We start from the raw sequence: 27,182 nt of genomic DNA, 5'->3' as shown, positions 1-27,182 counted from the left end.
TAAGACATCTTCATGGGTAGTAACAAAATTGATACCTTATTTCAGTTCTAATTTGCTTTTCTCTAGTGACATAGGATATTGAGCATCTTTTCAAGTGATTATTTACAATGTGTGTGTGTGTATTTTTGAGACAGGGTCTTGCTGTGTTGCCCAGTCTGGAGGGCAGTGGCTCAATCTCAGCTCACTGCAACCTCCACTGCCCAGGCTCAAGCAATCTTCCCACCTCAGCTCCCCAAGTAGCTGGGACCACAGGTGCACACCTCTATGCCCAGCTAATTTTTGTGTTTTTAGTAGAGATAAGATTTCACCATGTTGTCTAGGATGGTCTTGAATCCCTGAGCTCAAGTGATCTACCTGCCTTGGCCTCCCAAAGTGCTGGGATTATAGGTGTGACTGTGCCTGGCCTATGTGTCTTCTTTGGTGAAATGCCTCTTCAAATCTTTTGTGCATTTTCTTAGTACATTGTCTGTGTTCTTGGTATTGAGTTGTAAGAGTTTCTTTTTTTCTTTGAGCTGGAGTCTTGCTCGGTCGACCAGGCTGGAGTGCAGTGGTGTGATCTCAGCTCACTGCAACCTCTGCCTCCCAGGTTCAAGCGATTCTCCTGCCTTAGCCTTCTGAGTAGCTGGGATTACAGATGCACACCACCATGCCTGGCTAATTTTTGTATTTTTAGTAGAGACAGGGTTTCACCATGTTGGTCAGGCTGGTCTCGAACTCCTGACCTCATGATCTGCCCTCCCCAGCCTCCCAAAGTGCTGGGATTACAGGCATGAGCCACAGTGCTTGGCCATGAGAGTTTCTTATAAATTCTAGATAAAACTTATTTGTTGAATATATGTTTTACAAATATTTTCTCCTATAGGTTGCCTTTTAATTTTCTTAACATTATCTTTTGAAGAGCAAACGTTTTTTAAATGTGATGAAGGTTGAGTGTGGTGGCTCACGCCTGTAATCCCAGCACTTTGGGAGACTGAGGTGGGCAGATCGCTTGAGGTCAGGAGTTAAAGACCAGACTGGGCAACATAGTGAGACCCCCTCTCAAAAAGAAAAATTAGGCTGTGCGTGGTGGCTCACGCCTATAATCCCAGCACTTTGGGAGGCCAAGGCAGGCGGATCACGAGGTCAGGAGATTGAGACGATCCTGGCTAACATGGTGAAACCCCGTCTCTACTAAAAATACAAAAAAAAAAAAAAATTAGCCTGGCATGGTGGCACATGTCTGTAATCCCAGCTACTAGGGAGGCTGAAGCAAAAGAATTGCTTGAACCCGGGCGGCAGAGGTTGCAGTGAGCCAAGATCGTGCCATTGCACACTCCAGCCTGGGTGACAGAGTAAGACTCTGTCTCAAAAAAAAAAAAAAAAAAAAAAAAAAAAGAAAGAAAAAAAAAAAGAAAGAAAAATTAAATGTGACGAAGCAATTTATTGATATTTTCCTTTTTATACTTTGTGTTTATGTTGTATTTAAGAAGTCTTTGTTAAACCCAAAGTCACTAAGATTTTTTTTCTTAAGTTTTCTTCTAGAAGCTTTATAATTTTAGCTCTTGTATTTAGGTCTATGATCCATCTCAAATGAGTTTCTTTCTTTCTTTCATTTTTGAAATGGAGTCTTGCTCTGTCGCCCAAACTGGAGTGCAATGACTCAGTCTTGGCTTACTGCAGCCTCCACCTCCCAGGTTCAAGCGATTCTTCTGCTCTGCCTCCTGAGTAGCTGGGATTACAGGTGCCTGCAACCATACCCAGCTAACTTTTGTATTTTTAGTAGAGACAGGGTTCTACTATTTTGGCCAGGCTGGTCTCAAACTCCTGACCTCAAGTGATCCACCCGCTTTGGCCTCCCAAAGTGCTGGGATTACAGGCATGAGCCACTGTGCCCAGCCTTCAAATTAGTTTTGTATATAGTGTGAGGTAAGGGTCAGGTCTCATTTTTTAAAATTTTTGATATAAAGTATTGCTGTTTCCCAGGCTGGTCTTGAGCTCCTTGGTTCAAGCCATCCTCCTGCTTCAGCCTCCCAAATTGCTGGGACTACTGAGGCACTCCACAGTGCTGGGCTTCAAGATTTATTTGCTTGCATATGGCTATTCAATTATTCCAGTACGATTCATTGAAAATCTTATCTCTTCCCCATTAAATTGTTTTGGCATCTTTGTTGAAAATCAATTGATCATGTATGTGTGGATCTACTTCTGAATTATTTATTCTGTTTCAATGCTATATATATGTGTGTGTCTTTTTTTAACATCCCTAATTTATTTTAAAATGTGTCTATCTTTATGCCAATCCCACACTGTATTGATTGCTATAGCTTTATGGTAAGTCTTGAAAATAAAGTAATGTAAGTTCTCCAACTGTGTCCTTTTTTTTTCTTTCCAAATTTGTTTTAGTTATTTTAGGTTCTTTGCATTTCCACATAAATCTTGGAATCAGCGGATGAATTTTTGCAAAAAATCTTGCTGGAAATTTGACTGTGATTGTGCAGAATCTACAGATCAATTTATACACGTAGATCAATTTGTCATGTTAATGTGATGAATTACATTAATTGGTTTTCAAATATTAAACCAGCATTTTATTTTAAAATAAACCCCACTTAGTTATGATATTTTATCTTTTTTATATAATGTGAGATTTGATTTGCCAATATTTTATTAAAGATTTTTGCATCATGTTCTTTTCCTGAAATTTTATTTTGTTCTAATGTCATAAAATAAGTTGGAAATTATCCTATCTCTACTTTGCTAAAGAACTTGTATTACATTGGTATTATTTCTAACTTGAATGTTTGATAGACTATACTAGTGAAAGCATCTGGGCCTAGGGTTTTCTCTGTGGAAGATTTTCAGTTACAAATTCAGTTTTACTGAGTCAGGTTTGATAAGTTATGTTTCTCAAGGAATTTATCTATTTAATCATGGAATGTATTGACCATTCATTTGTTTATAATTTTGTTTTGTTATTGAAAATGTCTATAAGATTTATAGTGATGTTCCCTTTTTTATTCCTGACATTGTTAATTTGTGTTCTCTCTCCCTCCATCCCTCTCTCACTCTCTCTTGTCAGCTGGTCTGTGGGATTATCACCTTTATTAATCTTTTCAGAGAACCACTTTTGATTTCTTTGATTGCCTTTATTGTTTGTTAACTTTTTAGTTTATTGATTCTCTCTCTTAGCTTTATTATTTCCTTCCTGCTACTTAGCAGGAGTTTAATTTGCCCTTCAGTTTTTTAGCTTCCTAAGGAAGGAAATTTGATTATATTTTAAACTTAAAACAATCTTAAAGCTATAAAATTCCCTTTAAGCACTGTTTTAGCTGAATTCTACATATTTTGATTGGGTAGGTTTTCATCATTCAATTAAAAACATAGTTTCTAATTTTTTCTTGCAATTTCTTCTTTAACCCATAGGTTATTTGGAAGTTTGCTGCTTAATTTCAAAGTGCTTGGGAAGTTTTATAGCTATCTTGTTAAAAATTGATTTCTAATTTTATTTTGTCAGAGTACATACTTTGTATGACTTAAATCTTTTAAAATATGTTAAGACTGATTTAGGGTCCAGCATATGGTACATCTTAGTGAATGTAATATGTGCCATTGGAAATGATGTGCACTCTGCAATTGTTGGTTGTAATGTGCTATAAATGTCAACTAGGTTAACTTGGTTGATAGTATTGTTGAATTCCTCTGTGTTCCAAATGATATTTTTTGTCTGTTTATTCTGTCAACTAATGAGAAAGGTTTATTAAAATCTCCAACCATTATTGTGCATTTATTTCTATTTCTTTAGTTCTGTTGATTTTTGTTTATATATTTTGAAGCTCTGAGTACATCTCCCTGATGAGTTGATCCTTTTATCATTATGAAATGTCATTCTTTCTCTGTAATACTTATCTTAGAATCTACTTTGTCTGATATGAATGTAGCCACTCAAGCTTTCTTATGCATACTGTTTGCAAAGTGTGTGTGTGTGTGTGTGTGTGTGTCTATCTCAATGCTTTTAGTTTCTGCCTATCTCTGTCTTTTTATTTAAAGTGTGTTTTTGCAGGTAGTATATAGTTGGATCTTGTTTTTATATTCAGTCTGACAATTTATGCTTCTTGATTATTGTGTTTAGTTTATTTGCATAGTGTGTAGTCCACTGACATTTGACATAATATTGATAATTTGTGTTGAAGCGTATTGTCTTCATTTCTGATTGTCCCATCTGGTTTTGTTGCTGTTTCGTTGTTCCTCTGTTCCACCTTTTTTGCCTTCTTTTGGGTTAATCAAATATTCTTTGGCTTTCCATCTTATGTCTTCTGTTGGATTTGTATCTATACCTCGTCGTATTTTTTTTTTTAGTGGTTTCTCTAGGGATTACACTATACATTATTAAGTTATCATAGTCCATTTAGAATTAATATTGTGCCACTTTACATAAAATGTAAAACACTTGTCACAGTAAAAAGTCTATTCCTTCCATCTTTTGTGCTATAATTGTCATATATTTATTTCAATCTACATTATATACTCCACAACACAAAGTTATTAGTTTTGCTTTAGACAGTTAGTTGTCTTTTAAGAAAATCAGAAGAAGGAAAAAAAAGATTCTTTAAAAATATTTACCTACATATTTATCATTTCTGGTGTTCCTTATTTTTTCCCGAAGATCCTGATTTTCCATCATTTCCTTTCAACCCAAAATACTTTTTATAGCGTGTCTTGTAGTGTAGAGCCACAGGTGACAGATTCCTTCAGCTTTCATTTATTTATTTCATTTATTTCATGTTTTTCCCTTCTTTCAAGGATCACAGCCTTGCACTGCCTGTGTCCAGTGCCTGAAAACAATTGGTTCATAGATTTTGTCCAGATTGTAGTTGTTTATGGTAGGAGGGGTAAGTCCAATACTAGTTACTCTGTCATGGCTAAAAGGGACCATCTCTTCTGTTTTTGCTTTCTAGAATTCCTTTTATTCAAGTATTGGACTTCTGAAGCTGATCTTCTGAATATTTTTCTCCTCCCATATTTTATCTGCTTATTTTGTTTCACTCTCCAGGAAACTTTCTCAGCCTTCAGCTCGGTGGAAAAGTCTAAATTTTCTATCATACCTTTAATTTCTAAGAGCCCTTTCCAGTTTTTACAAAATTTGTGGGTTTTTTTTCTTTTTTCTGGTCTTAGTGAGTCTACATCTTCGCAGTTTTTAAATTAATTCTGATAAATAGAATGCATTTTGAGGAAGAAAGGTGTTCTGTTTTCCTTCTGAAGGCAGGCATAGCAGTTTCTTAGAAGAGGTTTCTTCTGCTCTCTCTGTTGCTTTTGATTTCCCTCCTCTATACATTTTTGTCTTTCATGTTGGGGGTTATTCTCAAATGTCTGGCAATCCTTGAGCATCTTTTCATATTTAAAAGTGAGGCCTTATGGTCAGGCATGGTGGCTCACACCTATAATCCCAGCACTTTGGGAGGACAAGGCAGGAGGATCCCTTGAGCCTAGGAGTTTGTGACCAGCCCCATCTCTACAACTCTACCAAAAAAAAATAATGCAAAAAGGTAGCCAGACATGGTGAATGGAGTGCACTTATAGTCCCAACTACTTGGGAGGCCTAGGCAGGAGGATTACTTGAGCCCAGGATTTTCAAGACCAGCCTGGCCAACATAGTGAGACCCTGTCTCTACGAAAAGTAAAAAAAAAAAAAAAAAAAAAAAAAAAAAGCGTTAACTGGGCCTGGTGGCATGCACCTGTAATCCCAGCTACTTGGAAGGCTAAGGCTAAAGAATCGCTTGAGCTTAGGAGTTTGAGGCTACAGTGAGCTATGTTTACACCATTGCACACCAGCCTGGGCAACAGAGCAAGCCCCTGTCTCTAAAAACATTAATTTAAAAAAAAAAGTGGCTGGTGATAGCTCACGCCTATAATCTCAACATTTTAGGAGGCCAAGGCCGGTGGATTGCTTGAGCTCAGGAGTTTGAAACCAGCCTAGGAAACATGGCAAGTTCCCCATCTCTACAAAAATTCCAAAAATTAGCTGGGCATGGTGGCATGCGCCAGTAGTCCCAACTACTCAGGAGGCTGAGGTGGGAGGATTGCTTGAGCCCTGGAGGAAGAGGTTGCAGTGAGCTGAGATTGAGCCACTCCCCTTCAGCCTAAGTGTCAGAGCGAAACCCTTGAAAAAAAAAATGAGGCCCTAGAAGGCTGTGGGGTCAGGGCTTGTTTCTTGCTGGATCACAGTGCCAGTAAGGACCTATGCATCTTGTTCGGAGATCTTGACAGTTGGCATGTATTTGTAGACTTATAGTATCCGTAGAGAGGTGTCCTCCAATGGCTTGATGGACAGAATAAACCAACTGCCAGTGTCCTTGGAGCCTAATCAGGGAAGAAGGCCAGGGCTCTGTCTGGTGAGTCGGTCTGTAGAGTCTTACATCCTCTCTCTGTTTTTGGTAAGAACCCTCACCCTCACTTTTAGGTGGCCTGGTGCCCTGAGTCCAGAGCCTCTAGTTCAACCTGCTCAGAGTGAAGTCTATAGTCCTTCTGAGCTGAGAGGATGCAGTTTCCTTTCTATCTGGGTTGGAAGAAGACACGTTGGTCTCAGTATTCTTATGAAGGATACCAGCAAATCTTCCTTATGTAGCCCACCATGCTGCCCCTCAGGGTCTGCGATTCCTAAGCCATTCAGCATCTGCATTGTGACCCCTTTACCGTGGGCAGCCTCCTCTCCTCTCACCAAGCGTAACCCTGCTGAGCCTGCTGGGCCGGCATCTGCTTTCTGGCATTTCTCTTGCTGTTGTCTTTTCTCCTGTTCACTTTGTCCCTTTTGGGTTATTCTTTTTTGATCCTGTGACTCTCATTTTAGTAGAGTTTGAGGAGGAAGGGCTGATAAATGTGTGCCCAATCTCCTGTGCACCCACCTTCTACTGTAAAGAAATGGAAACAGGAAATCATTTTAAAAATTATGTTAGGAACTGGGCGTGGTGGCTCACGCCTGTAATCACAGCACTTTGGGAGGCTGAAGTAGGAAGATCACTTGAGCCTGGGAGTTAGAAGCCAGCCTGGGTAAAGATAAAGAGGGAGTACCGGACTCACTCTTTACAAAAAAATGAAAAAGTCTGCCGTGAGTGGTGGTGTGCTCCTATGGTCTTGGGAGGCTGAGGTGGAAGAATTGCCTGAGCCCAGGACGTGGAGGTTGCGGTGGACTTTGATCATGTCATTGGACTCCAGTCTGGGTGATATTGTGAGACTGTTTAAAAAAAAAGAAGTTATTATGTGGATGATGCAAGAGAGACTGTGGAACTCTCCTCAGAGTTTCATTGTAAGCTTGGTCTTACACTAGGAACTTGGTGAATAAATAAATGTACATGTACATTTTTAGGTCAAAATAATTTGCTTGAGTTAATAAGTCTGTAGGAGTCATTATTATTTTTCTCACAACTTACCAATTTTATTGGGGCTTTCAATTTATCAATCTATTCTGTTCCTGTGATGTAAAACACAGTCTCCTTTTACCTTATAACCTTTATTTAATAGCAGACGGTGGTTGTCTGGATAAGAGGAAATTGGAAGTCCAGGACAGTGAATTATATCTTTCATATTTTTGAGACAAGATCTCACTGTGTCACCCAGGCTACAGTACAGTGGCAACAGTCATGGCTCACCGCAGCCTCCACCTCCCTGGCTCAAGCAATCTTCCCACTTCAGTCTCCTGAGTAGCTGGGACTACAGGTGTGCACCACCATGCCTGGCTAATTTTGTTCATTTTTTTGTAGAGACAGAGTTTCACTATGTTGCCCAGGCTGGGCTCAAGTGACCCTCCCACCCTGGCCTCCCAAATTGCTAGGATTACAGGCATGAGACACCATACCCAGTCATGTCTTCCTCTTTTCCAGGTGACTAAATAGCTAAGTTACCTGTGGAAGTGGACTGAATCTAGATGACAGTACTGCTCTCAGTCCTCTCTTTTTCAATCGTTCATTAATTCTTTCAACAAACATGTGTTGGCTGCATGCCCTGGTGCATCTCCCTATGGGAATGCACAGCCATTGACTTAATCCACGCAGATGTTTCCTGGTTGTTCATAAGCATAAAAGGGACATAGTTACCAGGCATAGTGGCTCACACCTGTAATCCCACTCGGGAGGCTGAGGTGGGAGGATTGCTTGAGGCCAGGAGTTTGAGACCATCCTGGGCAACACAGTGAGATCCCTATCTCTAAAAAAATTTAAAACAAAAAAAATCTTAGTCAGGTGTGGTGGCACCTGCCTATAGTCCCAGCTACTTGGGAGGCTGAGGCAGGAGGATCACTCGAGCCAAGGAGTTCGAGGCTGCAGTGAGCCATGATTGTGCCACTGCACTCCAGCTTGTGTGACAGAGTGAGACCCTGTGTCTAAAAAAAAGAATGGGACACAGTTGTGGTGAATTTCTTTTTTTTTTTTTTTTTTTACTTTTTGTCTGAAGGTAAAAATGTATCTTTGTTCTCTTGTTTTTTGTTGGGGGGCAACCACTCATGTCAAACAATAGTGGTAAGGGGAGGAAAATATTATGCAAAGGGCTAAATGTGCTGTAAAAATTACCTTTTCTATGAATGGGGTCATTTGAAACACTTTAATAAAATACACTGGTTAATAGTCATTATTGGAATCAAGGACTCTACATAATTTTAATCATCATTCAGAACACTTTACTGTGCAGCAAGATTTAGCAAAGTTATAGGCCTCAGGGAAGGTTCTCTGCATTTCTTTTCAAGTTTTAAGCTTTCATGTTATAGTCCTAGAGGCACACTCTTACCAAAAGCAGGAAGAAGAAACAGCCTGCTGAGTGGTGTGGCCAGACCCCTTTCTGGATTCAAATCTTCTCAGTAGAAACAGCCTGCTGAGTGGCATGGCCAGACCCCTTTCTGGATTCAAATCTTCTCAGTAGAAACAGCCTGCTGAGTGGCATGGCCAGACCCCTTTCTGGATTCAAATCTGCTCAGTAGAAACAGCCTGCTGAGTGGTGTGGCCAGACCCCTTTCTGGATTCAAATCTTCTCAGTAGAAACAGCCTGCTGAGTGGTGTGGCCAGACCCCTTTCTGGATTCAAATCTGCTCAGTAGAAACAGCCTGCTGAGTGGTACGGCCAGACCCCTTTCTGGATTCGAATATTCTCAAATCTGGGAAGAAGTCATTTGGAAGAGTGACTTTTCTTAGAAGAGCATAGTTCACTTCAATAGTATCCAAACAGCTAGCAAGTGTTTTTTTTTTTTTTTTTTTTTTTTTTTTTGGCAGGATCTTGCTTTGTCATCCAGGCTAGAGTGCAGTGGCATAATCACGGCTCACTGCAGTCTCCATCTCCATGGCTCAATTGATCCTCCCACCTCAGCCTCCTGAGTAGTTGGGACTGCTGGTATGCCATCATGCCTAATTTTTCTATTTTTTGTAGAGATGGAGTCTCGCCATGTTGCCCAGGTTGGTCTCGAACTCCTGGACTCAAGCAATCCTCTCATCTCGGCCTCCCAAAGTGCTGGGATTATAGGTGTGAGCCACCACACCTGGTAACAACTAGCAGTTTTAGCTGACAAAGAAATTCAACCCCAAATGACCTGGTCTGAAGTTATTTTTGACAGGTAGCTTCCCCACTGCCACACAAGGGACTAAAGGAACTCTCTACCACAATTTCTATGTCTGTGTCTTATGCTAGGATCAACAGTATTTATATGCACAAGAGCTGTGATTTTTCAAAAACCTTTCTTTGTCCCCCTTTCGTTGTTTCCCCTCCAGCTCTCCACCCTGTGCACAGGATACTGTCCGGTCAACGAGGGGAGGGAGGGAGTCTGTAAACAGTGCCTGTAAAGAGGCGAGGGCTTGTGCAGAAGTGATGGATGCTGTTGGAACAGAGCAAAGTCTAGCAGGATGGACAGAAAATGTGGGAACCAGATCTAGGGAGGGTGGGAAGGGTGAGAGGATCAGAATCAAACACTGGAGAGGGAGGAGAAGAGGCTGGGGCATGATGGAGGTGGGGAAGCCCAAGGATTAGGGGGTAATCTACACAGAGGGAAGGAGCCAGGGTTTTCTTGGCAGTATTTTGTGTATGCCTCTCCTTTTATTTTATTTTTTAGTGGCAGACTTCTGAGAAATAAGAAAACAAGGGATGAGCATGGTTCCCATAATAGTAGGAACTCACAGTACCTTTCATAAGCTTATAATTGATTTTCCCGTCTCTGTTTTCCCAAGCCTGACAATTCAGACCTGGAGGCTTTGTGTCTGAGAGCGGGAGGGGAGGGAAGCTCTACTAGTACATCATTCCAGCCACAGTCCAGGCTTATTAGCATTTGAGCAGCAAGAAGGATCTATCCCTAGAAGCTTCCTCCCTGCTTTCTTCCTGGAACTCCCCAGGGAGTGAGGACCTTGGGGAAGGAGGAGATGGTGTAGTTGAAAGAAGCAATATTAACAGTCAGGGATTTAAACCCACTAAAATCAGCCACATTTCAGAAAATGTAAACATGCCATTTTTATATAGACTTAGTGCCCACCACCCCCTACCCCCTGCCAAATCCTGGTTATAGACTAACAGTTGCTGTTAGATGCTTATAAAAAATAAACCCGTTTCCCAGGATGAGCCTAACTTGGGCTCACACTAACTTGGACTGGGAACATATTGATAAATTTCTTCCTTTTTCTCCCCTAATTTTGATCTGGAGGAAAAAATGTATCTTTGTTCTCTTAATTTTGGGCTAACTTCTACTGCAGGACTTTCTGGCCTGAAGAAAGTTCTTCCACATGAGTGTAGTTGTGAACAAAGTGTAGCTCCAGGAGTTTTGTTCTGCATAGTGGGGAGTGGTGGAAACCACGAGGCTACCGCAGGTGGTGGACTTGGCAGAGAGAGGAGCATATGGGTTTGACAGCGGAAATAGATGTCACCATCTGGTACACGGACCCTTCAGATGATTCCATTACCTCCCTGTCCTACCCCATATCTAGGTTGAGCACGGGTGGCATTTAAGATATATTTGCTTAATTTTTTTTCTTTTTTAATGACATAGTCCTGGTTTTAAGCAAATGGAGATAAAAGGCGATGTGCTCTGTTTGGGATATCTGCCAAGGCAGAGCTCACAGAAGACGGGAGAAGTTTCTGAGGATAGCTACCTCTGACATGATTGCTTGGGTTGGCGCTGGGCTGTTTCCTGTTAGAAAAGGCAGAATACAAGCCCCAGGGAAGGGGCCAGTCAGTGTGCCAGCTACTGGAGCGCAAGAAGGATTAATTCCTGGATGAGAGGTGACTCAGCAGAGAGATTTCCTAGAGACACCTCCTGCCTCCCCCTTGGATGACATTCAAATCAGACTTCTAGACATACAGCTTGTGAGGTGTTCAGGGATTAATTTTTCTGTGGGACAAATGTAAGTGCCAGACTATGGCAGTTTGGGATATGGTCAGTTGAGCCAGATATGCTTTGACTATCTTGTTAGATTTGAACATCTAGAATTCTGATGGCTGTGAACTTTGAGAGTCTTACTTGGGATTATGGAATTATAGAGACACAGGGCAAATGAGATAAATGGGTTTCTCTTTCATAGTTTTGTTGTTGTTTAGTTCATGCGGTCAGGTTATTCAGTGGCATGTCCCAGGTAGATTTCTTACATCTGCCATCAGCTATGCATCACGCCTGGATTCCAGTAACAGGATGGCATTTCATCAAATTCTGAAAGTCATCATTATTTGGACTAGAACAACCTATTCCTTAAAATGCCTAGTAACACGAAATCTGGAAACAAACCCCCAGGTTGGAACTCCTTAACAAAATCAGGGCACCTTTGCTGCAGTTTGCTGCAGTGTCACTTACCTGGAGAAGGAGCCTTGTTCACCCCAGGATGACCCATCTTTGGGTTGAAAAACAGTGCTGTTCCCTTCGAGTCAGAATGGTGCTGGCCACGCCCCTATCATCTTTTCCTGACAAGTTGTATTCAGTGCAGCATGCTGGATTTCTGGCATGCTGGAGTCAGTGTGGGGCAAAGATATGTTTGGAATTGGATGAAACTCTGGACACCTCTTCAGCTCCACTGTTTAGACAGCAGCTGGCTGGAGTGGCCTCCCAGTCAGTATCATCCATTCTTGAGACTAGAGGCAATCCCACTTCTGCTGACGGTCACCCAGAGTTCCATCTCCCCACCTCCTCTCCAGATCCATGAGAAAGAAGAGGAAGAGTTCAATGAGAAGAGCGAGAATGATTCTGGAATCAACGAGGAGCCTCTGCTCACAGCAGATCAGGTATGAGTATCTCTCCAGGTTATTGGGACCTTTTGTTCTTTTGATGGAGAAAAAGTTCAAGAGAACACACTTGCTACATCCATTTAAGGCAGAAGAAAGATATGTGGTCATGTGATGCCTGTGCTGATGGCTCAGAATATTTTTTGTTTCTTTTTTTCTTTATATATATATTTTTGAGACAGAGTCTTGCTCTGTCACCCAGGCTGGAGTGCAGTGGCATGATCTTGGCTCACTGCAACCTCTGCCTCCCAGGCTTAAGTGATTCTTCTGCCTCAGTCTCCCAAGTAGCTGGGGGTACAGGCACGCACGACCATGCCTGGCTAATTTTTATAATTTTTTTTTAGTAGACATGCAGTTTCACCATGTTGGCCAGGCTGGTCGCAAACTCGTAACCTTAAGTGATCTACCTGCCTCAGCCTCCCAAAGTGCTGGGATTACAGGCACGAGCCACCATGCCTGGCTTTTTTTTTTTTTTTTTTTTTTTTTTTTCCATTTTGAGACAGGCTCTTACCCTGTCACCCAGGCTGGAGTGCAGTGGCACAATCAGGGTTCACTGAAGCCTCAACCTCCCTGGCTCAAGCGATACTCCCACCTCAGGCCCCTAAGTAGCTGGGACTACAGGCATGCACCACTATGGCCAGCTAATTTTTTGTACTTTTAGTGAAGATGAGGTTTCACCATGCTGCCCAGGCTGGTCTCAAACTCCTGGACTCAAGCAATCCACCCGCCTTGGCTTCCCAAAGTGCTGGGATTACAGGCATGAGCCACGGTGCCTGTCCAACTCAGAGTATTTTTGATAAGGGATTTCATTTCTCTTTCTGCCTCCGGTTGCCCACCTACAGTGAACATGAATGTCATTCTTGACACTTGGGATAGTTGGGGTCAGTCTCTGATAGTAGCCAGAGACAGGCATAGTGTTTAGTAGCTTCGATTCCTGCTAAGCCTTCGTATTGCAATTCATTGTACTTGGAGTCAAGACGCTTAAACAAGGGTCCCAAACACCTGTTTTTCCAAAAAGAGAAGTGACAGATGAGGCTTTTGTGTGATGGATATTTTCTTACGTTTCATAGAACACTCAAAATTTTGAGCCTTCCAAAAGGAGTCCTAGAGCCACTTTGGCTTGTGAAAAAAGATAGAGTGCTTCGCATTCAACTGAGATCATCATAGCTTTAATAATTTATTACTTAGAGAGGATAATGTTCAGTTTCCGGATTCCTTATTCAATGTTTTAGTCAACAAATATTTATGGGTGCTTATTTTGAGCTAAACACTACACAAGTTTCCACAAAGTCTTTCTGCAAAGCTCCACTGGGAGCATTCAGTGCCAGAAAGTGCTTTTTAGCAACAAAGGTGCTTTTTCATATCTGTGATAAAAAGGTGGAAATTGAAACAGGTGAGGATTAGGAGACTAAAGAGAACCAGATTTTTAAAAATAGGGGCTAATAGCTATTCTTGTGACTTGTAGGAGGAACTACAATTCAATGAAATGAACTCAATTATAACTACTCTTAGAGAAAGGAACATTCAGCCATAAGACCCTGACAGGGATTTGTGTCATTTGGTTGCATTCTGTGAAATGGTTTTCAGTAGTCAAAGACTGGCTATCTCCTAAGTTTGTGAGTAGAGGTGAAAAGGCTTGGGAATAAGAATGGAAATTATTCTAAAGGAGGAGATCCCGAAGTCCCTTACCTTTGGTCCAGCCCACTGTGAGGAAACCACCTCAAAGACTACGGTGCTGGCCTTGGAGATTTAGTCCATCCATGGAGAACAGACAAAGGTGAAGGTTGTGACAAAACTCATCTAAAGACCTGCTTTCAGCAGCAGTCTTCTTTATTTGTAAATAATTCATGTACAAAGTAATTCACTCTTTTTTTTTGAAACAGGATCTGGCTCTGTTGCCCAGGCTAGAGTGCAGTGGACCGATCTCAGTTCACTGCAACCTCCACCTCCTGGGTGCAAGCCAATCTCCCACCTCAGCCTCCCAAGTAGCATGGACTACAGACACACATCACCACAACTGGCTAATTTTTCTGTTTTTTTGCAGAGATGGTGTCTCCCCATGTTGCTCAGGCTAGTCTTGAACTCCTGAGCTCAAGTGATCCACCTGCCTCGGCCTCCCAAAGTGCTGGGATTACAGGCATGAGCCACCATGCCCAGCTAGTAATTCACTCTTGTTCCTTTTGGCAGATATCTAATTTTCCCTCCACTTCTGGGAGCTGGCTCCTGTCAATAGTCTAGATTAGAGCTGGGATTCTTATCTATTTGCTGCTCTCTAGACTCTATCTGTCCTTCTATTATTTCATTATCTCTATTTTCATTTGTTGCTGGGCAGCTTCAGTTCTTGTCTAGGTGAATTTTGGAGAAATAGCTGTTTTCCTCTCCATTTTGTGTTGTTCTAGAAGCACACTGTTTTTTCCAGTCACATGTATTATGACAATTAATGGACTGGGTTTTGTGTTAAAGTTGGGTGAATGAAATGTTTTCCCACTTAGAAATAAAGAGTTCAGCAAATTGAAGTAAATGTTCCCTTCCAGGCAGCTCTGCCTTGCTTCCTGAAAGAGTAGCTTATTTCCAATAAATCATTTATCTAAATGGAGCTCTTGGAAGAGGTTTTACATTAAAGAGTGCTTTACATTAAAGAAAGAGTGTATGCAAGCCTTTGGTTGGAACTATTTTTATTATTCAGTATTTATTTAAAAATGATATTGCTTTAGAAAATTTCAGATAGCTAATTAGAAACATCCTTAACTGATCAAAATTGAAGCCAGAATGCCCCTCTAGCAGAGAACAGAGTTAGCACTCTCTCGTGTGCCTTCTTCAGGTAATTGAGGAGATTGAGGAGATGATGCAGAACTCCCCAGACCCTGAGGAAGAAGAGGAGGTTCTAGAAGAAGAGGATGGAGGAGAAACCTCCTCCCAGGCAGACTCGGTTCTCCTGCAGGAGATGCAGGCGTTGACACAGACCTTCAACAACAACTGGTCCTACGAAGGTGAGGGCCCTGGGTGCTGGGCTGGCCGAGGAGGAAGCACCTGCTCGGGGTCAGGCTCTGGGCTGTGTGCTTTGTACATGGCTAATAGAACCCTGATCACTGTCTCAGAGCAGAGCCTTGCAGATCTAGGCAGTCAGCAATACCTTTCTTACTTTCTTTCTTACATCAGGAGAGAAGTTTGCATTTTTGAGAAAAAAATAAGGTCGTCGAGCAAAATTTAAATGTTAAAACTAACCAAAGACTAAGGCAGAATAAGCAGAAGAAATCTGAACTTCTATGTAAAAGCAGTGAATGATGCTACCATAAAATCAATGAAAAAAAGGGTAATAACAGCTCATATTTTTGAAGTGCTTTCTATGGGCCAGAGCTCATATTTTTGAAGTGCTTTCTATGTGCCAGAACTTATTCTAAGACTTTCTTCCTCCTTCCTTCCTTCCTTCCTTCCTTCCTTCCTTCCTTCTTTTCTTTCTTTCTTTCTTTTCTTTTCTTTTCTTTTCTTTTCTTTCTTTCTTTCTTTCTTTCTTTCTTTCTTTCTTTCTTTCTTTCTTTCTTTCTTTCTTTCTTTCTTTCTTTCTTTTCTTTCTTTTCTTTCTTTCTGTCTATCTGTCTGTCTGTCTTCTTTCGACAGAGTCTCTGTCACCCAGGCTGGAGTACAGTGGCATGGTCTTAGCTCACTGCAGCCTCCACCTCCCAGGTTGAAGTGATTCTCAAGCCTCAGCCTCCTGAGTAGCTGGGACTACAGGCATGTGCCACCACGCCTTGCTAAATTTTATATTTTTGTAGAGAGGAGGTTTCGCCATGTTGGGCAGGCTGGTCTCAAACTCCTGACCTCAAGTGATCTGCCTGCCTCAGCCTCCCAAAGTTCTGGGATTACAAGCGTGAGCCACTGCACCTGGCCTTATTCTAAGACTTTCTATGCCTAATCTCATTTCATCTTCACACCAACCCCATTAGGATCAAGCTAACTGAGTCTTTCAGAGGTTACATGACTTGTCCAAGGCCACTGTTAGAATGAGATTAGATCAGATACGATTAGAAATGAGATCTCCTTGTGTGCAGAAAACCTCTCCACAAAGACAGATGATAAATAGAACTATTTTATTACTATTTTTATTTTATTTTTTATATTTTTGAGACAGAGTCTAGCTCTGTCACCCAGGCTGGAGTGCAGTGGCGTGATCTCAGCTCACTGCAGCCTCCATCTCCTGGGTTCAAGTGATTCTCCCGCCTCAGCCTCCTGAGTAGCTGGGATTACAGGTGTGCACCACCACACCCAGCTAATTTACTTTTAGTAGAGATGGGGTTTCTCTATGTTGGCCAGGCTGGTCTCAAACTCCTGACCTCAGGTGATCCACCTGCCTCGGCCTCCCAAAGTGCTGGGATTACAGGTGTGAGCCACTGCGCCTGGCCTAGAAAACTATTTTATTATTGAGTAAGCATTAAACCAGGATGGGAGCCACATCACAGACAACTCTCTAAAGAGATTGCAAAGACAGAAAGCAGTCTCAGTCTTGTATAGCAAAGTGGATAAATGGAACCCATTACATTGAGTGCGTTTTGCAATTTGAAGTCAGAAGGGAGTTAGGCCCCTCTGCTCAGAACAATGAGAGATTGAGCATTATATTCTTTGATGATTATATTTCTTTTTCTTTTCTTTCTTTCTTTCTTTTTTTTTTTTGAGACGGAGTTTTGCTCTGTTGCCCAGGCTGGAGTATAGTGGCGCAATCTCGGCTCACTGCAACCTCTGCCTCCTGGGTTTAAGCAGTTCTCCTGCCTCAGCCTCCCGAGTAGCTGGGATTACAGGCATGCACCACTATGCCTGGCTAATTTTTGTATTCTTAGTAGAGTAAGGGTTTCACCACGTTGGCCAAGCTGGTCTCAAACTCTTGACCTTGTGATCCACCTGCCTCAGCCTCCCAAAGTCCTGGGATTACAGGCGTGAGCCACTGCGTCCAGTCTGATGATTATATTTCAAAGCAGTGACCCCCAGGCCCTTGAAGAAACCCTACTGAATTGCAAGAATAACAAGAGGCTTATTTAGCCATGACAATAATTTAACATAAAGGTAACATACATGTATTTTAAAGATTTAATCTAAATCTTTGAGAGATTGAAAAGGACAGGTAGAAGAAATTCTGAAAGAAAAGGGAGATGGGGGAGAGGAAAAGTCTCTTCCCTTATTTTCAACAGGGAGAATCAAGCCTCTCATTTAAAATTTGTATTTGTGCTTAGACCATGCACAAGTCATAAGGGGTGAAGCCAACATTTGAAGCCAGGTAGGTTAACTCCAGAGGCCATCCTCTTAACTCTCTGACACAGGTTGATAGTAATTATGATTGTGCACAAGAAACGACTGGATGAAGCATGAAAAGAAAAAGTGTAGCACAACAAAGGCAAAAAAATTAATCAGCCGTAGCGTATCGATGCCCCGCTGCAGGAGGGGCCCCATCCTAGGAGCAGATCCACCCACGGGGAGATGGGAACTTAGAAACAAGGAAGGGAGAAAGTGGGTTGGTCAGGGTTGAAAGGTCAACCACGGGTTAGAAGTGGTCGAAGCAGAGGCAGAATCTGGAGGCCTGCATCCTGCAAGTCAGATTTTGGCTCTGAGTAGCAGCGGCAGGAGGTGGCCGGCAGAGAGTCTGCTTGGTGTTGAACTGGACTTGGCTGCCTCGCTGCATTCCCGACTGCCCCAGTCAGGCCTTTCCCGGCCACACAAAGGTCCCAAAGATAGACGCATTCAGCAAAAGACTTGTGAAAACAGCTGAAATGCAGAGTGAAATGGCAAAAAATCAGAAGGGGGAGAGGGCAGCTCCAAAGAGCAGAATAAGGGAAAAGCCCAACCAAGTCAGCAAATATCCCAGCGAAGCATAAACAAAGAGAAAGAGGAAAATGGATTCTGAGGTGAAAGTGAAGGATACCATTAGACGTTATACATTTAAAAATAACTAAAAGTATAATTGGATTGTGACATAAAGGAAAAATGCCTGAGGGAGTGGATACCTCATTCTCCATGATGTGATTACTATGCATTGCATGTCTGTATCAAAACATCTCATGTACCCCATAAACACATACACCCACTATGTACCCACAAACATTAAACATTAAAAATCAATCATCAATCCTTCCTCCCCTGCTGTGAAAAGATGCCATTAGATGGAGCCACATTTTAAAAGATGTTTCCCAAGTGTATTTTATTTTTTCAATGTTGATTTTATATATATATATATTTTTTAATAGAGACAGAGTTTCACCATGTTGGCCAGACCAGTCTCGAACTCCTGGCCTCAGGCGACCCACCTGCCTCAGCCTCTCAAAGTGCTGGGATTACAGGTGTGAGCCACTGCACCTGGCCTTAATGTTTTTTTAATGTTTAAAATAATTTTTAATCAGAAAATGCTTAAAGTGTATAAAGTTATTTATTTATTGATTGATATTTTAAGACAGAGTTTTGCTTTTGTTGCCCAGGCTAGAGTGCAGTGGCATGATCTCTGCTCACTGCAACCTCTGCCTCTCAGGTTCAAGTTGTTCTCCTGCCTCACCCTCCCGAATAGTTAGAATTATAGGCATGCACCACCATGCCTGGCTAATTTTGTATTTTTAGTAGAGGCAGGTAAAACCCTGCCTCTACTAGGTTTTACCTGCTGGCCAGGCTGGTTTCGAACTCCTGACCTCAGGCGATCTGCCCATCTCAGCCTCCCAGTGTGCTGGGGTTACAGGCATGAGCCACCGCGCCCGGCCTAAGGTGTACAAAGTTTTAAAGCATGATTTAGACCTGCATACAAGTATAATCTCAACTATGAAAATATACAATATGTAAACCAAAAAATTTGGAATAAAATATCCAAATCTATTTTAAATGAAAGAAGTCTTAGGGGACTTCTTAAAATTAAAGTTATCTGTTTCCCATGATCTCAGGTTCCCTTTTCTTTCCTCTGAAAGCAGCCGACTGCTGCATGCTGACCCACTAGGCTTTATTTTTTCATGCATGTCACCAGTCGTCCAGGTTTCACGTATTTTTGAATACATGTGCTGTGACACAGGACTAGAGATGTAAAGAAGGGCTCAGATGGTCGGCCTTTTTTTTTTTTTTTTGGCCGTACACTGTATCTTGATCAGTTCTTGGGAATAAGCACCAACGTCTCTATTGCTCTTCAGTATGGATGAAAAAACCTCCATTCCATCACTTTTCCATCCCCAATTCTTGACCCATTTCAGATAAGGAATCTTATGGAGACAGATGGAAAGTGGAACAAAGGATCTGTCTGTCCATGCCCATTTTTGAGGACAGAGTCCACAGACTTCCTTGTGGGCTGTTTCTTCTTCCTCCTTTCTTTCCTGAGAGGGTGTTCTCTTCTGCAGTCAGTACACAGGCCCCCACCTTCCCGGCACGCCCCTAAATTGTGAAGGTCTTTCTTGGGTTAGGATTTGGAAGGGGTATCCTCAGAGGGGCAGTCCCATCTTGATTGGTGGTGGCCCCAGGAGCTCCCCAGCGAGCTCTGGTGTGGATGCAGGTGTTACGCGGGAGACGGTCTTCCCCTGCAGGGCTGAGGCACATGTCTGGATCTGAGCTGACAGAGCTGCTGGACCAGGTGGAGGGTGCCATCCGCGACTTCTCGGAGGAGCTGGTGCAGCAGCTGGCCCGCCGGGACGAGCTGGAGTTTGAGAAGGAAGTGAAGAACTCCTTTATCACGGTGCTTATTGAGGTTCAGAACAAGCAGAAGGAGCAGCGAGAACTGATGAAAAAGAGGCGGAAAGAGAAAGGGCTGAGCCTGCAGAGCAGCCGGATAGAGAAGGGAAACCAGATGCCTCTCAAGGTATGTGAACAACCAGGCGGAAGACTGGGTGCTTCCAACCTTGAACCTTGCCCGTTTCAGTGCCCTACCAACCCTGCAGGGGACTCATCAATATTTACTGAGCAGCGGTGGTGAGCAGCACATTGTGACAGACAGGGGGTCAGAAAGGGGGAAGGTATCACCCGTCTCCTCCACTCCCCCAAAGGGCTCACAGTCTAACCCGGGAAGACAGCCTGTAAACATTAGGAAATAATTGAATTTGGCGTATGTTCTCTGTAGGCAAGACCTTAGAGAAAGTGGGGTGAGGGCATTTCGTGTTTGGAGTCCTGAGATGGGCCTCTGAACTCTGGGTCCAAATCCTTCCTCGTGTCCCAGGTTCCAGTCCTGACTGGTCTCTTTAGGGTGTGCTAGGGTGTTTCAGTGATTAAAATGACCTGATGCCTTCTTTTTTTTTTTTTCTTTTGATACTGAGTCTCACTCTTTCCCCCAGGCTGGAGTGCAATGACACAATCTCAGCTCACTGCAACCTCCGCCTCCTGGGTTCAAGTGATTCTCCTGTGTCAGCCTCCTGAGTAGCTGGGATTACAGGTTCACGCCACCACACCCGGATAATTTTTGTATTTTTAGCAGAGATGGGTTTCACCATATTGGCCAGGCTGGTCTCAAACTCCTGACTTAAGGTGATTTGCCCATCTCACCTCCCAAAGTGTTGGGGTTACTGGTGTGAGCCACTGGTCCTGGCCCCAGATGTCTTATTGTTCTATCGACAAGATGTTCCAAACTCGTGGTTCTTTTTTTTTTTTTTTTTTGAGATGGCGTCTCACTCTGTTGCCCAGCTGGAGTGCAGTGGCATGATGTTGGCTCACTGCAACCTCCACCTCCCAAGTTCAAGTGATTCTCCTGCCTCAGCCTCCTGAGTAGCTGGGATTACAGGCGCCTGCCACCACACCCAGCTAATTTTTATATTTTTAGTAGAGATGAGGTTTCATCATGTTGCTCAGGCTGGTCTTGAACTCCTGACCTTGTGATCTGCCCGCCTCAGCCTCCCAAAGTGCTGGGATTACAGGTGTGAGCCACCGCGCCTGGCCACCAGAGGTTCTTAATTGGGGGAGCTCAGTGGAATTATCTAAGGAGCTTTTTCAAAATGCCTTTCCCGAGGCTCTATCACAGACCTATGGAATTAGTTCTCCGCATGTACATTTTGAAAAATCTTCTCAGATCAGGACAGTTGCTTTAAGACAGTCTTTTCTGATAGCTGAACATTTTGTTTTCCCCTAAGATCTTTGCATCATGGTTCATCTAAGTTTGACTGAACTGCTTTAGTTTTCTGTTTGCATGATGGTGGATAAAAGGAGGGAAACTGGGGGATGCAGAGGAGTCTTGTAGCCCTGAGGGACTTATTAAGATAAGAGTTCTTGAGGCTGTATTTATTCTTGCAAAGCTCAGGCTTCATTTCTGGCCTGTCTCTGTAAGCCGATGTCTTGCACTTACTCTCTAGTCACAGAACCCTGGGGTGTTATCTGGGACAGCCTGGTAGCTGAGAGGTCCCTGGGTGTGGTGATGATGGAGCAGGAAGCATTTGCCCTTCTTGAGTGTCTCTCTTCCCCCAGCGCTTCAGCATGGAAGGGATCTCCAACATTCTGCAGAGTGGCATCCGCCAGACCTTTGGCTCCTCAGGAAGTGACAAACAGGTACGCGCAGTCTCCCTGCAACAAGCTCTCCTCCTAGACCCCGGCAGCTTGGCCTCCCCAACAACGCAGGGGGACAGTGACTCGCCAGAATTATCCCAGCATTTATTTAGGGGTTAGGGGTTCTAACACTTTCTTCTCCTCTTAAGGAGGAACACAGAGTATCTATTTAAAAGGTGAACTTTTTTTTTTTTTTTTTTTTTTTTTAGCTCTAGGGTTCTAGGACATGGGCAAGACTTAAAATTCAACACTCCTTGTAGGTCTAAGAATTAAGTTGTTTTAAGGATGAAATGCATTAAAAGGGAATCTGTTTGATGATAGATCCCATCCCAGAGTTTAATTAACTTTCCATCACACTGGATTACCCGCCAAACCATTCCCACTAAGACTGCCTCTGCAGCTGCCCAGCTCTGGTTGTAACCGATGCTGTGGTTTTTTGTTGGCTCAGTAATTTCCTTGTGATGTAGCTTGCATTTCCGGTTATTAAGACAGCATTCACAACTTTTATCAAGTGGCTGCTATGTGCTAAGCTCTGTTGTTAGGCCCACAGGTGCAAAGGTGAAAAGTCCCTGTCCTCATGGAGTGTATAATCTAATAGACATGGCTGGCACGTGAACAGAAAGTTTGAGATGGTGGAATGAGTGCACGTGAAAGTGTATATGTTTTAAACATATTTGTAGCTGAATTCTAAGTGCTAGAATTCTACAACTCTAGAGATTCTAGAGAACGGGAAGAGATTTTAGAAGCATCGAATCCAGTCCTCTTGTTTTATGGCAGCGAGAACTATGTACCGGAGATCCAAGGCATTTTTCCAAAGCCACACACACTGCCAGTGGCACAGCCAAGACTAAAATGTGAGCTTCTGGCCGGGTGCGGTGGCTCATGCCTGTAATCCCAGCACTTTGGGAGGCCGAGGTAGGTGGATCACCTGAGGTCAGGAGTTCGAGACCAGCCTGGCCAACATGGTGAAACTCTACTGAAAATACCAAAACTAGCCAGGTGTGGTGGCGGGCACCTGTAATCCCGGCTACTCGGGAGGCCGAGGCAGAAGAATCACTTAAACCCAGAGGCAGAGGTTGCAGTGAGCCGAGATCACGCCACTGCACTCCAGCCTGGGTGACAGAGCGAGACTGTCTCAAAAAGAAAAAACAAAAAAACTGAGCTTCTTAGCTTTGGTCTAGAGCTCTGGCGCTCACCACCTCAGGCTTCCTTGAGGCTCCTTTGACAGCCCACTAGGCCCTGATGCTGGTTTTGTTGTAGGAGCATCTGACATCCAGCAGAGGGAGCAAATCTGACATTGGAGACCCTGGGCGGGGTTGAGGTTCTCTTGCATGTCTTTTTTGACAAAAGATAAAGAATTCCTTCTCAAATTGCTCTGCAAAGAATAAGAAAATATAATCCCCTTGGAGATATTCTCTGCTCTCAGTCTGAAGGAGAAAAAGCTCCCCAGGATTCCTAAATAACAGAGAAGTCTGTAGTGTAGGAAGAATCTAGAAGTTGGAATGGAGAGAAGTTTTCCTGGCTAAATGTGGGAGAGTCTTACTTTTAGAGACATCCCCTAAAGATGGGGAAGAAGTTCTGAAACAGTGATGTGCCAGTGACCATGAATGTTTCCGAGAAGGTCAGATTTGCAGAGTGTGTGTCTTAGAGAAAGGCTAAATTTCAACCCAGAGGAAGCGTGTCTTCTGTCTCAAGCCCCCTGCGTGCTGTTTGTCTTGCAGTATCTGAACACAGTCATTCCTTACGAGAAGAAGGCCTCTCCTCCCTCAGTGGAAGACCTGCAGATGCTGACAAACAGTGAGTTCCTCTTGTTCTCAGCCAGATCAGCGGCTCCTTTTTCTCCCTTCCTGCCTGTACGTTGTACCTCCGGTGCCGCAGCTCCGAGACTCCTCAAAGTAGGTTTAGATGGGCCAAAATATTCTCCAAATTACTGCGTCACATCCTCCTGCACAGTGTACAATTAAAACACTCTACACTGATAACCAGAGCTGTCTTTTCTTTCCCCTGGTTCCCATAAGGGAAGAGACGGGGGGGTGGGGCAGGGGGGAAAAAGAGCTGTGAAAGAGGCTGGGGTGCTGGTGCAGGGGACGTTTTTATTTTCCCCCGCAGTTCTCAAGGCTTGGCATCCTCTGCCTCCCTGTTTTCTCTCTCCCTGCAACTTGAGGTTGCCTGGTCGGCACTTGTGCCCCTTGAAGCAGGGCGCCCAGTCTGTGGGTCTGGCTGTAATTTTAATGAGAAGCGAGGTTTCTTGGATGGGGTAAGGCTGTCGGGAAAAAATAGAGTCTAGCTTTCCTTCCAGGAAGTGACTGCCTCCTCTCCTCCACTTTGCTCTGTTGTCAAATATTAATAACCATTCTGAGCTATGAGGGAAAACAGTGTAACAAAGAGCCTTTTGTAGACAGTAACTGTTTATATACATTAAACAGTAGGACCCGCAAAGGGCTAGGGGGCACATGGTGTTAGCCATCAGTGTCAGCTTGGCCCTTTTAGGAAGAGAAAAGTCCTAGGCTGAGATGTGGTGACAGGCCCAGAGGATCACGAGGGAAATTCCATTTCCCTGGCAACTGTGCACTGCAGAGAGTGACAGCTAACGAGGCCCCGCCCACTGCAGCATGTTCTGGAGGGAAGGGGCCAGTGTGGGGCTACTGGATACCCCCGGGAAGGGAAGTTGAGCTTCTGTTCAGCTGAGGAGGATGGATATCTGCTGGGCCCTGCTGCTGAAGGTGACCAAACGTTTCATTTTTTTTTTTTTAAATCAATTTGGAGGACTAAAGCTGGAGGTTCTGGCAAACAGAAATCCTGCCTACATCAACAGACACTGTGTCCTTGAGAATCAGGAATTTTAAAATCAAAGTACAGTGACTTGTCCTTAACTCATTGTAAACTCCTTTATTTGCATAAATATGCGCTTTTTTTTAAGGGGAGAAAACAGAGATGAACTGACATTTATAGGTGTTTGTGTTTTCACACAAGTTAGATTTGGAAAGTAACTTGGACAAATTATGAAAGTTGATATATGTAAAGTATTCTATCATAGCTCAAAAAATAAATAGCTATTAATTTATTGCAGGTACCCATTCAGGAATTCAGTGTGAAATCTTTTCATTTTAATTAAGAAACAGACTTTTTTCTATTTTGAGTGGTTTTGTGTACATTTTTTAAGTTCATTAAAAAAATCATAGCTAGAGTGTATCCATCATTTAGACTACTTTGGAAATATGGAAAAGCAAACAAAGAAAAATAAATAACTCACTGTCCACTCCACTATGGTTACTATTTTGGTGCTTTTCAGCCATAATATTTTGTATCTTTTCTACATGGTTGAGATTATACTGACTATAAAATTTTGTGTCATGATTTTAGTCACATTAGTTAACACTTTGCTAATGTTCTTTTTATGGCTATCTCTTCTATCTATGTTCCAACATTTTATTGCTTTTAGAAGAAAAACTGCTATCTTTTCTGAATACCAATTCTCCTATAGGTTATGAAGCCTCTCTTTTGTGGCAGATCATCGTATGAATTTGTGAACAATGCCTCTTCTCTCTTCTACTCTTTGAACTAAGTACCTAGGCCAAAGACCAGCTGCTGCAACTAGACAATCCTTGTAACTTTTAGATTTTGGAGATTAATTTAGATACATATCGCCAAGTGCAATTATTGTATTTTTACGTGGTCTTCGTGGTGTGGCATTTAGTCTGCTTATGCTCAGTTGCAAAGTATTCTTGACACCTAAGTTGAAATGAAAGCATGTCTAAAAATGCAGAAAAAACTAAAACAGGCCAGGTACGGTGGCTCACGCCTGTAATCCCAGCACTTTGGGAGGCCAAGGCGGGTGGATCACCTGAGGTCAGGAGTTCGAGACCAGCCTGGCTAACACGGTGAAACCCTGTCTCTACTAAAAATACAAAAAGTTAGCCAGATGTGGTGGCACACGCCTGTAACCCCAGCTACTTGGGAGGCTGAGGCAGGAGAATCGCTTGAAGCCAGGAGGCAGAGGTTGCAGTGAGCCGAGATCATGCCATTGCACCCCAGCCTGGATGACAAGAGTGAAACTCCATCTCAAAAAAAAACCAAAAAAAACCCAGAAGAAACCAGGACCCCCTAGAATCCACTTACGCTGACATGAATACATGTCTAAAGATAAAGAAGAAATAAAACAGAAACAAACCAACCTTTCAATGGCCTCAGGTTGAGTCTCTTTTTCCGGACCTGGCCACTGACTCACGCCACCATTGGACTTTCTTCCTCACTCACTCCTAACTCTTGGATTCGAGTTTCATGACCCTGTCTTGAAACTAGGCAAGGTAATCAATGGAGGACAAGGATATCGAAATGAAGTGGGAATCCCACTGTTGCAGCCTCCTCCTGACCCTAGCTATCAGTTCCGGCAGATCTTTAGTGTTTTCTCGGCTTACGAAAGTAATACATGCTCATTGAGAAAAGCCAGACCCTACAGAAACGCAGCATAGAAAAGAACACCCGCTATGGTCTTACACTCAGAGATAACCACTTAATAGTTTCATATATTATTATTCTAGATTTCTTCTATGAACATTAAAATTTAATTATAAGGTTAATACATGTTCTGTATCCTTCTTTCTTCATTGATAACTATGTCTTGTACATGTAGCTCTCTCTTATTCTTCTTTCCTTCTTCTTTTTTTTTTTTTTTTTAAGAGATAAAGTCTTGCTATGTTGTCCAGGCTGGTCTTTTTCTTGTTTTTGAGACAGAGTCTCACTCTGTTGCCCAGGTTGGAGTGCAGTGGCATGATCACAGGTCACTTTGGGAGGCCAAGCGAGGAGGATTGCTTGAGCCCAGGAGTTCAAGACCAGCCTGGGCAACATGGCAGGACCTCATCTTTACTTAAAAAAAAAAAAAAGTTAGCTGGGCATGGTGGCACGTGCCTGTAAGTCTCAGCTACTTGGGAGGCTGAGGTGGGAGGATTACTTGAGCCCAGGAGTTTGAGGCTGTAGTGAGCTGAGAACACGCCACTGCACTTCAGCCTGTGTGACAGGGCGAGATCCTGTCTCAAAAAGAAAAAAGAAAAGAAAGTCACCAATAGATCCACTACCTAGAGACAAACACTGTAGTTCTTGCTGTGTTCTCCTCGATCACCATGTGCAGGTTTGTTACAGGAGTATATTGCACGATGCCTCTCAAGTAGTTTGGACTACAGGCGTGTGCCACCACACCCAGCTATTTTTCTTCTTTTTTAACTAGAAATGAGGTTCTGCCATGTTGTCCAGGCTGGTCTTGAACTCCTGGGTTCAAGGTCTGGGTTACGACTGAACCTAAATCTGTCGCCCAGGTAGCAAACATAGTACCGGATAGGTAGTTTTTTAGCCCTTGCCCCTGAAATGCTGACCCTTGATAGAGGCTTCTAGACTTTTGCTCAATAGTCAATAAATGTCTGGTTCCTTTGAATCATTTGTCTCTCACTCTGGGCTGGTAGGTCATGTGGCCCCAGAAGTGAGCCTCATGACCAGGCTAAGACGGTA

The 27,182-nt window shown here is 43.0% G+C and overlaps 1 protein-coding gene across 3 annotated transcripts in view; it reads left to right on the top strand.

Annotated features, from left to right (window-relative positions):
* The window catches only part of FEZ1 (fasciculation and elongation protein zeta 1), a 51,086-nt gene that overhangs the window by 21,092 nt on the left and 2,812 nt on the right, over positions 1-27,182 (top strand). For all 3 annotated transcript variants that reach the window (XM_038005014.2, XM_008021388.3, XM_008021389.3), the window contains exons 4-8: positions 12,120-12,206; positions 15,028-15,196; positions 19,742-20,013; positions 21,603-21,683; positions 23,402-23,477. In XM_038005014.2, coding sequence (XP_037860942.1) covers positions 12,120-12,206; positions 15,028-15,196; positions 19,742-20,013; positions 21,603-21,683; positions 23,402-23,477 — 685 coding nt within the window. The remainder of the gene's footprint in view (positions 1-12,119; positions 12,207-15,027; positions 15,197-19,741; positions 20,014-21,602; positions 21,684-23,401; positions 23,478-27,182) is intronic.

The sequence above is a fragment of the Chlorocebus sabaeus genome, chromosome 1 (genome assembly GCF_047675955.1).
Source record: "Chlorocebus sabaeus isolate Y175 chromosome 1, mChlSab1.0.hap1, whole genome shotgun sequence".
Lineage (NCBI taxonomy): Eukaryota > Metazoa > Chordata > Mammalia > Primates > Cercopithecidae > Chlorocebus > Chlorocebus sabaeus.
The sequence above is the reverse complement of the archived record's forward strand: the minus strand, read 5'-3'. Positions and strand labels throughout refer to the sequence as shown.